This window comes from Leguminivora glycinivorella, chromosome 19, assembly GCF_023078275.1.
Source record: "Leguminivora glycinivorella isolate SPB_JAAS2020 chromosome 19, LegGlyc_1.1, whole genome shotgun sequence".
In the NCBI taxonomy this organism is placed as follows: domain Eukaryota; kingdom Metazoa; phylum Arthropoda; class Insecta; order Lepidoptera; family Tortricidae; genus Leguminivora; species Leguminivora glycinivorella.
Window position 1 is genome coordinate 15,411,309 of NC_062989.1, and position 12,606 is coordinate 15,423,914.

At 38.6% G+C, this 12,606-nt stretch overlaps 1 protein-coding gene across 1 annotated transcript in view; it reads right to left on the reverse strand.

The window, feature by feature from the left end:
- Window positions 1-2,978: 2,978 nt before the first annotated feature.
- The window catches only part of LOC125236360 (protein I'm not dead yet), a 64,798-nt gene continuing 55,170 nt past the window's right edge, over window positions 2,979-12,606 (reverse strand). Inside the window, exons 10-14 of the mRNA XM_048143139.1 lie at window positions 7,662-7,762; window positions 7,062-7,154; window positions 5,941-6,134; window positions 5,262-5,399; window positions 2,979-4,130 (exon numbers count right to left, since the gene is read on the reverse strand). Coding sequence (XP_047999096.1) covers window positions 3,852-4,130; window positions 5,262-5,399; window positions 5,941-6,134; window positions 7,062-7,154; window positions 7,662-7,762 — 805 coding nt within the window. The 3' untranslated portion in view covers window positions 2,979-3,851. The remainder of the gene's footprint in view (window positions 4,131-5,261; window positions 5,400-5,940; window positions 6,135-7,061; window positions 7,155-7,661; window positions 7,763-12,606) is intronic.

The window sequence follows — 12,606 nt, forward strand, 5'->3', positions numbered from 1 at the left end:
CTGCCCAGCGTTCGCGAGTACCCACGAGGCGGGTCACTGGTTGCGACAGAGTTAAAAAGTGGCATCATTGTAGTGTCGTTTTCTCAAGTAATTTGATTTGAAAGGGACGACATAAAAATACTGCCGCTTTCTGATAATTTCTACTCTTTCTTGCCAAACTTTATGAAGGTTTCAGTATATTATGGTATTAACAGTCAACTCAGTTTTGTTTTGGTATTGTTTTGTTTTAAAAATAGAGATTTGCGTAAGGCACTTAATATATAAAATTATAAACACCTTTTGCTATCACAATTATTCTACCACAATATACCATATTCATTTTCAATGACTATTATTTGGGCTGGTACATTACCAAAAATAAATAAATTTTGGTGTTATTTTTCGTAAATACATCTTGACTTTTTATATACAAGGGTTTGTCAACGTATTTAACGAAGTTTTGTGTCAAAACGACACATAAGATGTACAATTTTTTATCGATTTTTATCATTAAAAATTATAGCCCAAGTAGTACTCGACTCTCGAGATATTTAAACAACGTGACAGACGGATGGACAGAGTCACACCATAAGGGTTCCTTTTGTATAGTATGAATTTTCTGAGATGAACTTTTCGCTTTAGCCGTAATCTGTTAAACAAAGGCCTTTGTGTCTATTGTTCACGGCGGCTAGCTCCCGATTAAACGGCACGTGCTATAGTCTCAGTGTAGTTAAAAAGCAACTATCATGATAGTAATAAGGTTCAAATCCATAAAAAGCCCTTTCGGAGATAACACGTTTTGTCATCTTCAAAAAAAGTTACCTGCATACTACAAACTGTTTAATAAATTTGAACCTTATTGCTATCATGATAGTTGCTTTTTAACTACACTGAGACTTTAGCACGTGCTGTGGAAACGGGAGCTAGCCGCGGTGAATAATAGAAATAAAGGCCTTTGTTTAACAGATTACGGCAAAAGCGAAACGTTCATCTCAGAAAATTCATACTATACCTTTCTGGTATGGCTCCCTATAAATGTAACATACATATGAGACATAATAAATATTTTAAGAATAAAACACATATAAAACATGATTCTGGCACCAAATATTTGTCAATAAAATGAGTATGGATCAGTACACCACCCTACCACCGAACTCATTCATAATTTGTTTAAATATGTATAAATCAAAGAATTATTCATTGTAGAACAGTAATCAAATCTTAACACCTTCGCTGCGGCAATTAACTCATACTTTGTGTTTGCCTTCAGGACCGGTACCGCAGTGAACGTGTTAACACATTCACTGCCAGACAAAAAATGGCACACTACTCCAGAAAACGATCACCACCCGCCTCGCGGGTTGTCCAGTATCTGAGCAAATTTTGACGAGCAGGCGGGTTCCTGGCAGTGAATGTGTTAAATAAGGCTGTGCCCTAATTGGCAGCGTAAATAGGCGCATTTGGCACTGTAAAACATCTTTAATGGTAACTAATAAACAAATTGATTTCGATAACCATATATTTTGATTTCGGTAATCCATAATGTACGGAGACCTAAAAGGTCGTCTATACAGCAACCAAAGCATTTTAAAGACGTACAACAACTGTTCTACAATAAATAAATCGTTGGTATAAAATAAAACCTACATACTCCTCGCAATAACAACTTGATTTTTATTTATTAAAATATTTTTTCAGATCTATTGAAATTTAGAAAAGGCATTCGCAAATGTGTCTTTACGGAGAAAAGGACCCTCATGCAGATAATATCATAAGCATGGAACACTCAAATGGTATTTGAAATCCATCACAGCGCGTTAGAAGTATTATACCTACTATAGTTTTTAACAAGTTAGTATAATCCTCTAAAATTGAATTATAAAACGCACATACGCGTTCTTGACAGTAGAGCAAAAAAAAGGCACAAAATAAAAAGTGGCAACATCGTAGTGTCGTCCTGTTCTCTCATACATTGATTGGAAAGGGACAACACTACAATGTTGCCACTTTTTAATTTCTACTCCTTTTTTCCATGCGTTGTTATATTTGACTGCTGTGTCGGTGGGCATAAGATTGAAATGTTCTTTTCCAGTATAGATGGTGTTTTTTTACGCACTAGTGAGACAAGTGGTTCATTATAAGTCAGGTCAAAACTTCGGAGTGCTATCTGTACTGAAAAACGTCGTACGATACACGTGCGAAAAGGAAATTCGTAACTCGTGTCGATTTAAAACACTCCCTTCGGTCGTGTTTTAATTTGTCGCCACTCGTTTCGAACTTCCTTTTTTACGCACTTGTATCGTAATGTACTATTTCAGTATCAGATGGTGTTTTTTTACGCACTAGTGAGACAAGTGGTTCATTATGTCAGGTCGAAACTTCGTAAGGCCATCTGTACTGAAAAACGTCGTACATATGATTAGCGTGCCAAAAGGAATAATTTATCGCCACTCGTTTCGAACTTCCTTTTTTTCGCACTTGTATCGTAATGTACTATTTTAATAAAATATACAGTATAATATATATTTCACTTATGTTGGTTTTCAATGATTTTAAACATTTCCTCAAATGTAAACTGGATGTCAGGTATGTTGATCTTTGTACATGAATACAAAAATATATAAAATAAGAAATAATATTCTTCATTCCCTGTACAAAAATGCTTGTTGAATGCATATAAATCGGATGCCAAAAGGCATTTTGTGATATTTTGGAGTATGAAAATATCTGAGTCGAACCATATCGTCACTACTTTGAAAAAAACTTGTATGTTCTTCTGTCAATGAAAAGAAAAATGTAATAAGTATGTATGCAATGCATATAGACTTACTGCGCTTTAACTTTGAGGAGCAGTGTGAGAAACGAGATTTTTTCAAAGTAGTGACGATATGTTTTTTCTAAAGAATTTACCATCGTTATAGATAGTTCATGTATTTCTTCATACAATATGTTAAATTCTAAATGAAATGATTGCTAGTAAATTGTCATTTCTAATGTTTTACATACTAATCATGGCGGTTTTTCGTACAGATACTACAGTTTGTTCCAAATTGATTTGCTTGAAAAGTTTTTGGCTTAGAAATGAAATCTGTAATAATTAATCTTGACATTTGATTTCTGAAAAGATGACAGACCAACTTTAACTATAAAACTCCCGTGAGACTCGTACATATTAAAAAATATTTTAAGCGTAATTTTTTTTTTTTAATATGACAGACCAACGCTCAAAAGTGATATCCAAATGCACAAACGTTTACGATAATATCGTTATCGCAGCTATCTCTATCGCTCTTCCGTATGGGCACGAGAGGGACAGCCTGCGTTTTTACGGCAGAAGACACTAGTGTATATAAAGTTGAGCAGAAATATTTGACTACGCGCGATGTTGAGGAAATTCATCAGAGCTATTTTCTTTTTTTATCCTTTTTTTATGGGATAGGAGGCAAATGAGCAGACAAGTCGCCTGATGGTAAGCGATCACTGCCGCCCATGGTCACCCGGACCTAGAAGTGTTGGAGGTGCGTTGTCGGCTTTTAAGATGGGTGTACGCTCTTTTCTTGAAAGTTTTCTTGAACTGTCACCGCATACATTAGAATACCAGCGTCCTCTTGACAATCCATACTAATATTATAAATGGGAAAGTGTGTGTGTCTGTTTGTTTGTCCGTCTTTCACGGCAAAACGGAGCGACAAATAATGAGGTGATTTTTATGGATGGAGAGTGACATAGGCTACTTTTTGTCTCTTTCTAAAGAGTGTGAAGCCGCGGGCAAACGCTAGTAGTCATATAATTCTGGTCAGGCTATAAGTGTCAAGTAAGTAAAAAATTCAGATTAAATACCTTAAACCTCAAGCAAATCCTTTCAAAACTTATCTTTTAGCTATATACTCACAAGTAATCAGTCCCTTCAGCGTCGAATTCTGTACCAAGTTACACCCAAACCTGTTGGTGCCACTCAAGATGGCGTCCGTCGTAGTGTTGCCGCAGGAGAGTTGGAGGCTCGGGGTTTTGGGGGTGGGCTGTTGGTCCTTGAAGTAGGCGAGGGCTTCCACGTCCTCTTTCTTGAAGATGAGGGTTTCGCCGTAAAGCGGGTAGGAGCCCCAGACTATGAGGGTGGTGATGATTTTGGGACCGATGCCGCCGATAGCCTGGAAGAAGAAGTAAGTTTGTTAAAATAACCTAACCACAAAATTAAATTTGTTTTTTATCATACAGAAACGTCTGCGAGCGATATTACATATTTTTAAATTAAAGGAAAAATGGAAAAATTCACACCTCTTTCAGGACTCGAACCTGCGACCTTTTGGCCTTATGGCCCCGGCAAGGCCAAAAAGTCGCAGGTTCGAGTCCTGCCGCAGGTGTGAATTTTTCCATTTTTCCTTTAATTTAAAGTACACAAAATTAAAATTTTGAAAAAACCCCCGACCCCGACATAGTGGACTGATTTTCATGAAACATGGCTAAGAACACTCCCGACTAACTTCGCTTTCAAACAATAAAAACTAAATCTAAATCGGTTCATCCGTTCGGGAACTACGATGCGACAGACAGACACACAGACAGACAGACAAACAGACAGACAGAAGGACAGACACACAGACACATCAAACTTATAACACCCCGTCGTTTTACGTTATACATACCGACGTTTCATAGTTTTATTTCATGACTTTCTTACACAGATTCTGAGCTGAGTCCCACGGTAAGCTTAAGAAGGCTTGTGTTGTGGGTGCTCAGACAACGATACATATAATATACAAATATTTAGGTATATACATAGAAATATCCATGATTCGGGAACAAATATCTGTGCTCATCACACAAATAAATGCCCTTACCGGGATTCGGACCCGCGACCACGGCTAAGCAGGCGGGGTCACTACTGACTAGGCCAGACCGGGGAAAATCTCGTGCGAGTTCTCGTACCCAGTGGGAATTTAGACAAGCATGAATAGGTTTGGTCATAGTCCGCCATTTGTACATGTTTCTTTGGTTGTGCAATAAAGTTTAAATAAATAAAAGATGGACGTGTATTGCTCAATAGCTAACAGGAGCGACCGTTTCCAAATGAGGTTCAGTCACCGGCATAAATAAGTGATGACATTTGTACCTTGTCATATTAACGTATTTTTTGAAATGTCATACGAAATTGTCAAACGATTAAAAGCGACAAGGTACAGAAATCATCACTTCTTTATGCCGGTGACTGTTCAAAAACTTGCAGGCGTATTCAATACAAATCGTCCGGCAATCTCCTTCCTTCTTATATTTATGCTTACCATTTTAGAAGTGGGTATGTGGGCCACACCAGCGACGATAGCATTGGGTGGAGTGCCCACGGGCATATGGAAGGCCATGGAACAAGCCAGCGTGGCCGGGATCATGAGGTACCGAGGGTCCATTTTTAGTGTGCGCGCCTGTAAAACAACAAAATAAATTAGAATCATATCAATTTAATTATTGATGGCGCCGTATTGTAAACACCATTGCGACTTATTAGGGACAACATGGCTACTTTTTGGAGATAACGTGACGAATTTTTTCAGACAACATGACGACTTTCTAGAGACACTATGGCGACTTATTGGGGACAACATGGCGACAATTAGGTGACAACATAACGACTTTTTGTAGAAAATTGTGACTTTCTAGATACACTATGGTGACTTTCTGGAGATACTATCGCAACATACTGGAGATACTATGGCGACTTTCTGAAGACACTAAGGGACTTTCTGGAGACACTATGGCGACTTGTTGGAGACAATATGGCGACTTATTGGAGACACAATGGCGACTTAATTAAGACATTACGACGACTTTTTGGACATACTGGCGACTTTTTGGAGATAACATGGCGACTTAATGCAGACACTATGGCGACTTACTGGACACACTATGGCGAATTTCTAGAGACAATACGGCGACTTTTATGTACTACAGAAGTGATCGACTCACCATATTGGCCAGCACGGGCAGTATGAGGTTGGCGATGGCGACGTTGCTGGTGAACTCGGTGATGAACTGCGTAACGGCCACCACGACCAGCAGCACCACGTAGGGCGGGAAGCCGTCCAGCCCGCTCAGCGAGCTGCCGATCATTGATGACAGACCGGTCGCCTTGCTGCCCTCGGCTAGGGCGAAGCCGCCACCTGGTGGACACAAAAAACATTAACACTTTCGCAACCGACAACCCGCTGCGTTGGACTTGAACTCACAGCCTCTGGATCGCTATTTCAGCGCTCGGCCAACCGAGCTACTAAAACCTTATCCGTATAATAGGAAAATAAGTAAGAAAGGAGTGCTTCATACATCATAAAAGATCAGTAGATCATCAATACTATTATTACGTAATTTTTTTATCAATTTTAACAGAGGCTAGTTTATCAGTTAAGTTACTTAGGGCCACTTGCACCAACGAAAATAGAGGGTTAACCCACCATTTTACATGGAATTTGACAGATGACAGCCCATTAACCCTGAGTTAAGTGGTTGGTGCAAGTGGGCCTTAGACGTTAATTTATTTAAATCCCCGGTCCCGTGTGGTGACGGGTTAAGAATTTCACCACCCCCTTTCTTCCCTTGGGTGTCGTCGTAGTGGGATATGGGTTAAATTGTGGCGTAGGCGAGGCTGGCAACCTGTCACTGCAAATGTCACAGTTTCGTTTTCTTTCAACCCCTTATTTGCCAAGAGTGGCACTGAAACTTGAGCAGTTTCATGTGCTCTGCCTACCCCTTCATCCCAAGGCGTGATGTTATGATTGTACAGTCGCCATCAGATATATAAGAGCGCCCGAGGTACTCAAAAATATCTGAATACGCCTCTAACGCCTAGGCAATAGAGGCGTGTTCAGATATTTTTGAGTACCTCGGGCGCTCTTATATATCTGATGGCGACTGTATATATGTTATTTAAATTGACGGATATTCAGGCGTGACCACTCATTGCTGATGACGGGTCTCCAAATTACGCCGAACGCGATGTATTAACGTGACTACATCCGTATCTTTAAATATTTGAGTATGTCTCATAAAAGTTTAACATCTATAACTGTTAAGTAATGAAAATAGTATGTTACCCAGCAAGAAGAGCAGACCCCACGGGATCTTCTCCTTAAGGATGTTCCACGTCACCACCCCGGCTGAAGGCTTGGACTTGGCAAGCTCCTCGTCTGAAAATTAATAAATATTAGGCCACTCTTACATAAATCAAAGAATATTTGAGTATTACAGAGACGCCATCAGTCAATGCAAATTGTTTTAGTCATTTACTATCATTTTTAGGGTTCCGTAGTCAACTAGGAACCCTTATAGTTTCACCATGTCTGTCTGCCCGTCCGTCCGTCCGCGGATAATCTGTGACCGTTAGCACTAGAAAGCTGAAATTTCGTGCCAATATGTATATCAATCACGAACTTGATAGGTTGAACAGTTTTTGAAAAAAAATACGGGAAACTACGCCAATTTTTGACACAGGGTTAGAACAGGTAGATAATATTTTCCATTACCAGATATGTAAAATTTTAATATCAACCAAAGGTGTGGCAAGCAAATCTTTTTTCTTGATTTTCCGATGTACGCTTTTTCTCAATACTTTATTGATGTAATGTGTCACTTATCTTCGGGTGAATCCAATCTGCTATAAGGTTGATTATCTTTCAGACAGAAAGGTAACTTACATGACGCTGAAGCCGAGAAGAACTTAAGGAAGTCCATGGACATGGGCAGAATGAACATGAGAACCACGATGAACATGGACGTCACGCCGTCTTTCACTTTCCTGCAACAATCAATTATCTCGTAAAAATTGTTAAAATGGTTTATGAACATGAATTTTTGTGTATTAGTTCGTGTTTAACTCAAATACATTTAGATGAATCTTGGTTTATTTGGTAAATTATATTTATTTTACCATATACTGAAAATTACTTTTCAGTACAGATGGTGTTTTTTTACGCACTAGTGCGAGAAGGGGTTCATTATATGCATGGTCGAAACTTCGGAGTGCTATCTGTACTGAAAAACGTCGTACGATACACGTGCGAAAAGGAAATTCGAAACTCGTGTCGATTTAAAACACTCCCTTCGGTCGTGTTTTAATTTATCGCCACTCGTTTCGAACTTCCTTTTTTACGCCCTTGTATCGTAATGTACTATTTCAGTACAGATGGCGGTTTTTTTACGCACTAGTGCGAGAAGTGGTTCATTATATGCCAGGTCGAAACTTCGGAGAGCCATCTGTACTGAAAAACGTCGTACGATACACGTGCGAAAAGGAAATTCGAAACTCGTGTCGATTTAAAACACTCCCTTCGGTCGTGTTTTAATTTATCGCCACTCGTTTCGTACTTCCTTTTTTACGCACTTGTATCGTATTCGTAATGTACTATTTCATTACAGATGGTGCTATTTTTACGCACTATTTCGAGAAGTGATTCATTTCTTGTCTGGTCGAGCCACATACTATATGGATGGTTAAACCCCTTGAAATATTCATAAATTCAATGCTTATTATTTAGTAATACATTAATTGGAGCAATAATACACATCACACATAACTCGTGACATCTAGCGTCAAGTAGCGGTACTGATAAATATGCTACTTGACGCTAGAAGTCGACTACAAAAGCAAAAGCATGTCAATCCATAAAATAACGGAACAATGATGTTAAGCACATTAGGGCGGCCGAAAGAGTCGCCGCAGTCATCACGTAGAGTCCCTTTTGACATTTTAATGAAATAAATATTATTATAGGACATTCTTACACAGATTGACTGAGTCCCACTGTAAGCTCAAGAAGGCTTGTGTTGCAGGTAATATAATTATATAATATACAAATACTTATATACATAGAAAACATCCATGACTCAGGAAGAAATATCTGTATCGGGAGGAATTTAGGGGTACGCCGAGTATCTATTATTAATACATATATGCGGAACCCTAACAAATTTGTCAAGGTACAATAGTACCCGTGTGATATAGATGTTTATTGGTAAAATATTCACATTTACACGTCAATTATTTACATACAATGATTATTTAGAAAAAAAAAAAACACATTTGTGGTGACGGGTTAAGAATTTCACCACCCCCTTTCTTCCCGTGGGTGTCGTAGAAGTCGACTGTGGGATATGGGTTAAATTGTGGCTTAGGCGAGAGGCTGGCAACCTGTCACTGCAATGTCACAATTTGGATTTCTTTCAACCCCTTTTTGCCAAGAGTGGCACTGAAACTTAGTAGTTCATGTGCTTTGCCTACCCCTTTATAGGACACAGGCGTGATTATATGTATATATGTACAATAGTGGTATAGTAGAGTCACAGATCAAATAATACTAGTACAGATACCTAATCCCATACTAAAAATGGGCGCCGTCCTAAGTATTCTAGACCTGTAGGCTAAATTTAATCCACACTCAAAGAGCTAGATGGCGCCAGTAGCCACGCGTGGCCAACAAAACTCTTATCAGTATCCTACGTCGAAATAGTCATCAAACTGCAACATCTTGCGACATCTGTTTTAGCTTTCACGCACTAAACCTATAACGTCACATGGACGTTTAAAGTCGAACATTACTAGATGGCGTTGCCGTGCGGCTTGTATGTGTGCTCGCCGCGTACGTATAATATACTCGCTCTGTCCGCAACACATGTAAGCGGAATTGAATGAACGAGATCCGCGGCGCCCCACCCCGCGCCCCACGCCCCGCGCCCCGCGACCACGGCGCCGGCGACCTTGAGTTGAGAGGCCCCAGCCCCCGACCAAAGGATGCATTGATTTGTTAAAATTTAAAGCACTCTAAAGCAGGCGCGTAGTTAATTAGAAATATGGAAATGAATATTATTATGTAAGAAATACATAAGTATAATAGCTAAGAATGTACATGTAGTAAACATAATGAACAAAATGTAAAGTACGTATTTGATAAAACATTTTCGAGAGTAATATTTTTATTCATAAAATTGTGCAAACACTGCAAACTTAATTTAAACTCCGAAACTATTTATTTTCTGAAACATGGTATGAAATGTTGTCATTACGTCCTTTTAAGTTAAAATATGCTTCCCGGTACCACAACATAGTGTAATTTAAAAATACAGATATAAAATTAATACTTCGCAAATAAATTACGACTATAAACACATAAAATTATTAAAACACCAAGACCAGACAATTTAAGCCTGGCGTCCACTAGGCGCGCCGATCGAGCCTTGGTAACCTTTGTTGAAAAATTTAGGTTTTTAGAAAAAAAAAACGTTTAAACTCTTTTTAAGTGCCAGTCTGAAAAAATATATTCAAAAATATAAAATACATAGTTATTTGTTATACAAGAGTGCAAAGTTGTATTTTAACGGCGAGTGTGGAATTGAAAAACGAGCAAGCGAAAGTATTCTATAGTTGAACCACGATACACAACAACATTTTCCCTCACTATAGCGAGGAAAGTACAACGCAAAAAACGCGTTTATCACTGCTTCCAGGAGTTCCACAGGTGGTAAAACATATCGTCATCACTAGATTCACTATATGACTATATTCAAGGTCAAATTACTTTATCCACTAGTGGGTTTTTACCTGCTGGTATTGAAGGACAAAACGCGTGTTTCCGACCTAGCGAGGGGAAAAATGCAAAAATGTAGTGTGTTTTTGGTTTGGTTTGGTCGGGGGGGGGGGGGGGCTGATGTGGTTAATAAATAATTATATTTGTACAATAATAATGTTTTAAAATGCTGTTGCGCTTCGCGCGACGCAAGTGCGGCGTCGCGTCGAGGTCTAGGCCCACTCCGCCGCAAATCGGCGACCGAGCGCGCATTCGTGTGCGTTCGGAAATCCTAGCCAGTCGGCAATCGTCGCGTCTCATACTTCCATATCGATAAGGTTTGATTTCGCATGCATCGCATCGGTCGTGCATGTAGCAAATGTCGGAAGGATTTCAAAGGCAAAAATCAAAGATGGCGGCTTCAATGTATGGGATATCGGTCCTACATCCGATATCGGATCGGATAATGTGAAAACGCACTAACGGTTAATGCTTAGGCCGTTTTCACATTATCCGATCCGATATCGGGTGTCAGATCGACATCCTACATCCGATAAACGCTTCCGATAGTGTCGGATGTACAGTCAACCAATTGGAACCCTAGGCCACTCTACAACCATGTCAAAATGACAAGCAGTAAGAGATTTCTTACAATCTGATTTATAACGTTACTATGACATAGTTCTACAGTGGCCTAGGGTTCCAATTGGTTGACTGTAGGTCCGATAAAAAGCATTGTTCCAAATCAATGAAGTATGATTTTGTATCAAAAAGTATTTAAAAAATGTTTTATATTTAATAATTATAAGCACCATATTCCAAATATTATATTGTAAAATTAAAATAACGGCATAAAAAATACTCAAGAGTGTCAGGCAAAATAAATAATTTTACATTCAATTGTATCTACTAAAAGATGATAAAACTAGTATCCACAATTCGGACCGATGCATTACAAACTTTTTTTTTTCAATGGAAATTGTTCAACTAATTTGAATTTCGATCATTGGCAGCTGTTTAATAGAAATAGACGACATTTTTGTCACGCACCCTACTACAAACGTATACCTACATTATTAACGTACACAAATAAATATTATCGGCTGACAGCTGAATATTCTACGAACACGCGAGCGGGACCGAGGCTGCGCGATTTTGGTGACGCAATCATAGACTAAAAAGTTAACCGCGCAGATGTGCCATTTTCATTGTTCCTACTAATGTGTTTCACCTCTAATAGATTTGCGAAATATATTTATTTCAATTTGGAAAATTATTAGGTAACTACTTACTACTTACTACTTTATGAATTATGTTACTATAATATAAAAAAAAAGTTAATTTGTTTATTGATTGGTAACAGTTATTGAGTAAAATTGTATTTTTAGCACGCTCACTTTTTGCTGTTTTCTTTGGCCTGGTCATGAAAAAAGAGAACAATGGATACCTACGCTTTGTCCAAAAAAACTGACCGCACTATATATATATTATTATATATAAGTATATATTTGTATTTTAAAAAAAGAAGATAAATCTTCAAGAAAAGAGCGTACATCCATCTTAAAGGCCGGCAACGCACCTCCAACACCCCTGGTGTTTCGGGTGTCCATGGGCGGCAGTGATCGCTTACTTTGTATTTTTTAAGTTGTAAATAAATAAATAAATAATTTTGACAGGCGGAATATAATAATGTGTCACATCTGATGGTGGACTTACTACTCTACGCGTAAATTACCGCTTCGCGCACTCCGCGCATTTGTCAGCTTGTGCAGAGTTTTCGTCTGGCAACGTCGCCTATAGTACGTAGTACATATATCTCAATGAACGGAACGCACACAATCGCACCGTTTCGTTGGCAGTATACTGTAGATAGTGACAGCTCCATCTAGTGACAATATGCAATAAAATTTAGGTAGCTCGATACTGTCGCGCGCAGGTTGTTCACGTTGTTGCGTCATAGTCAGTAGCAATATATTACGTGATATTATTTCTTTGAAAATTTCTAAAATAATGCATTAAATTTGTGTTGTCATCGATGTTTGTATTTAATTTATAATGTACTTAATTTATGACGCTTCAA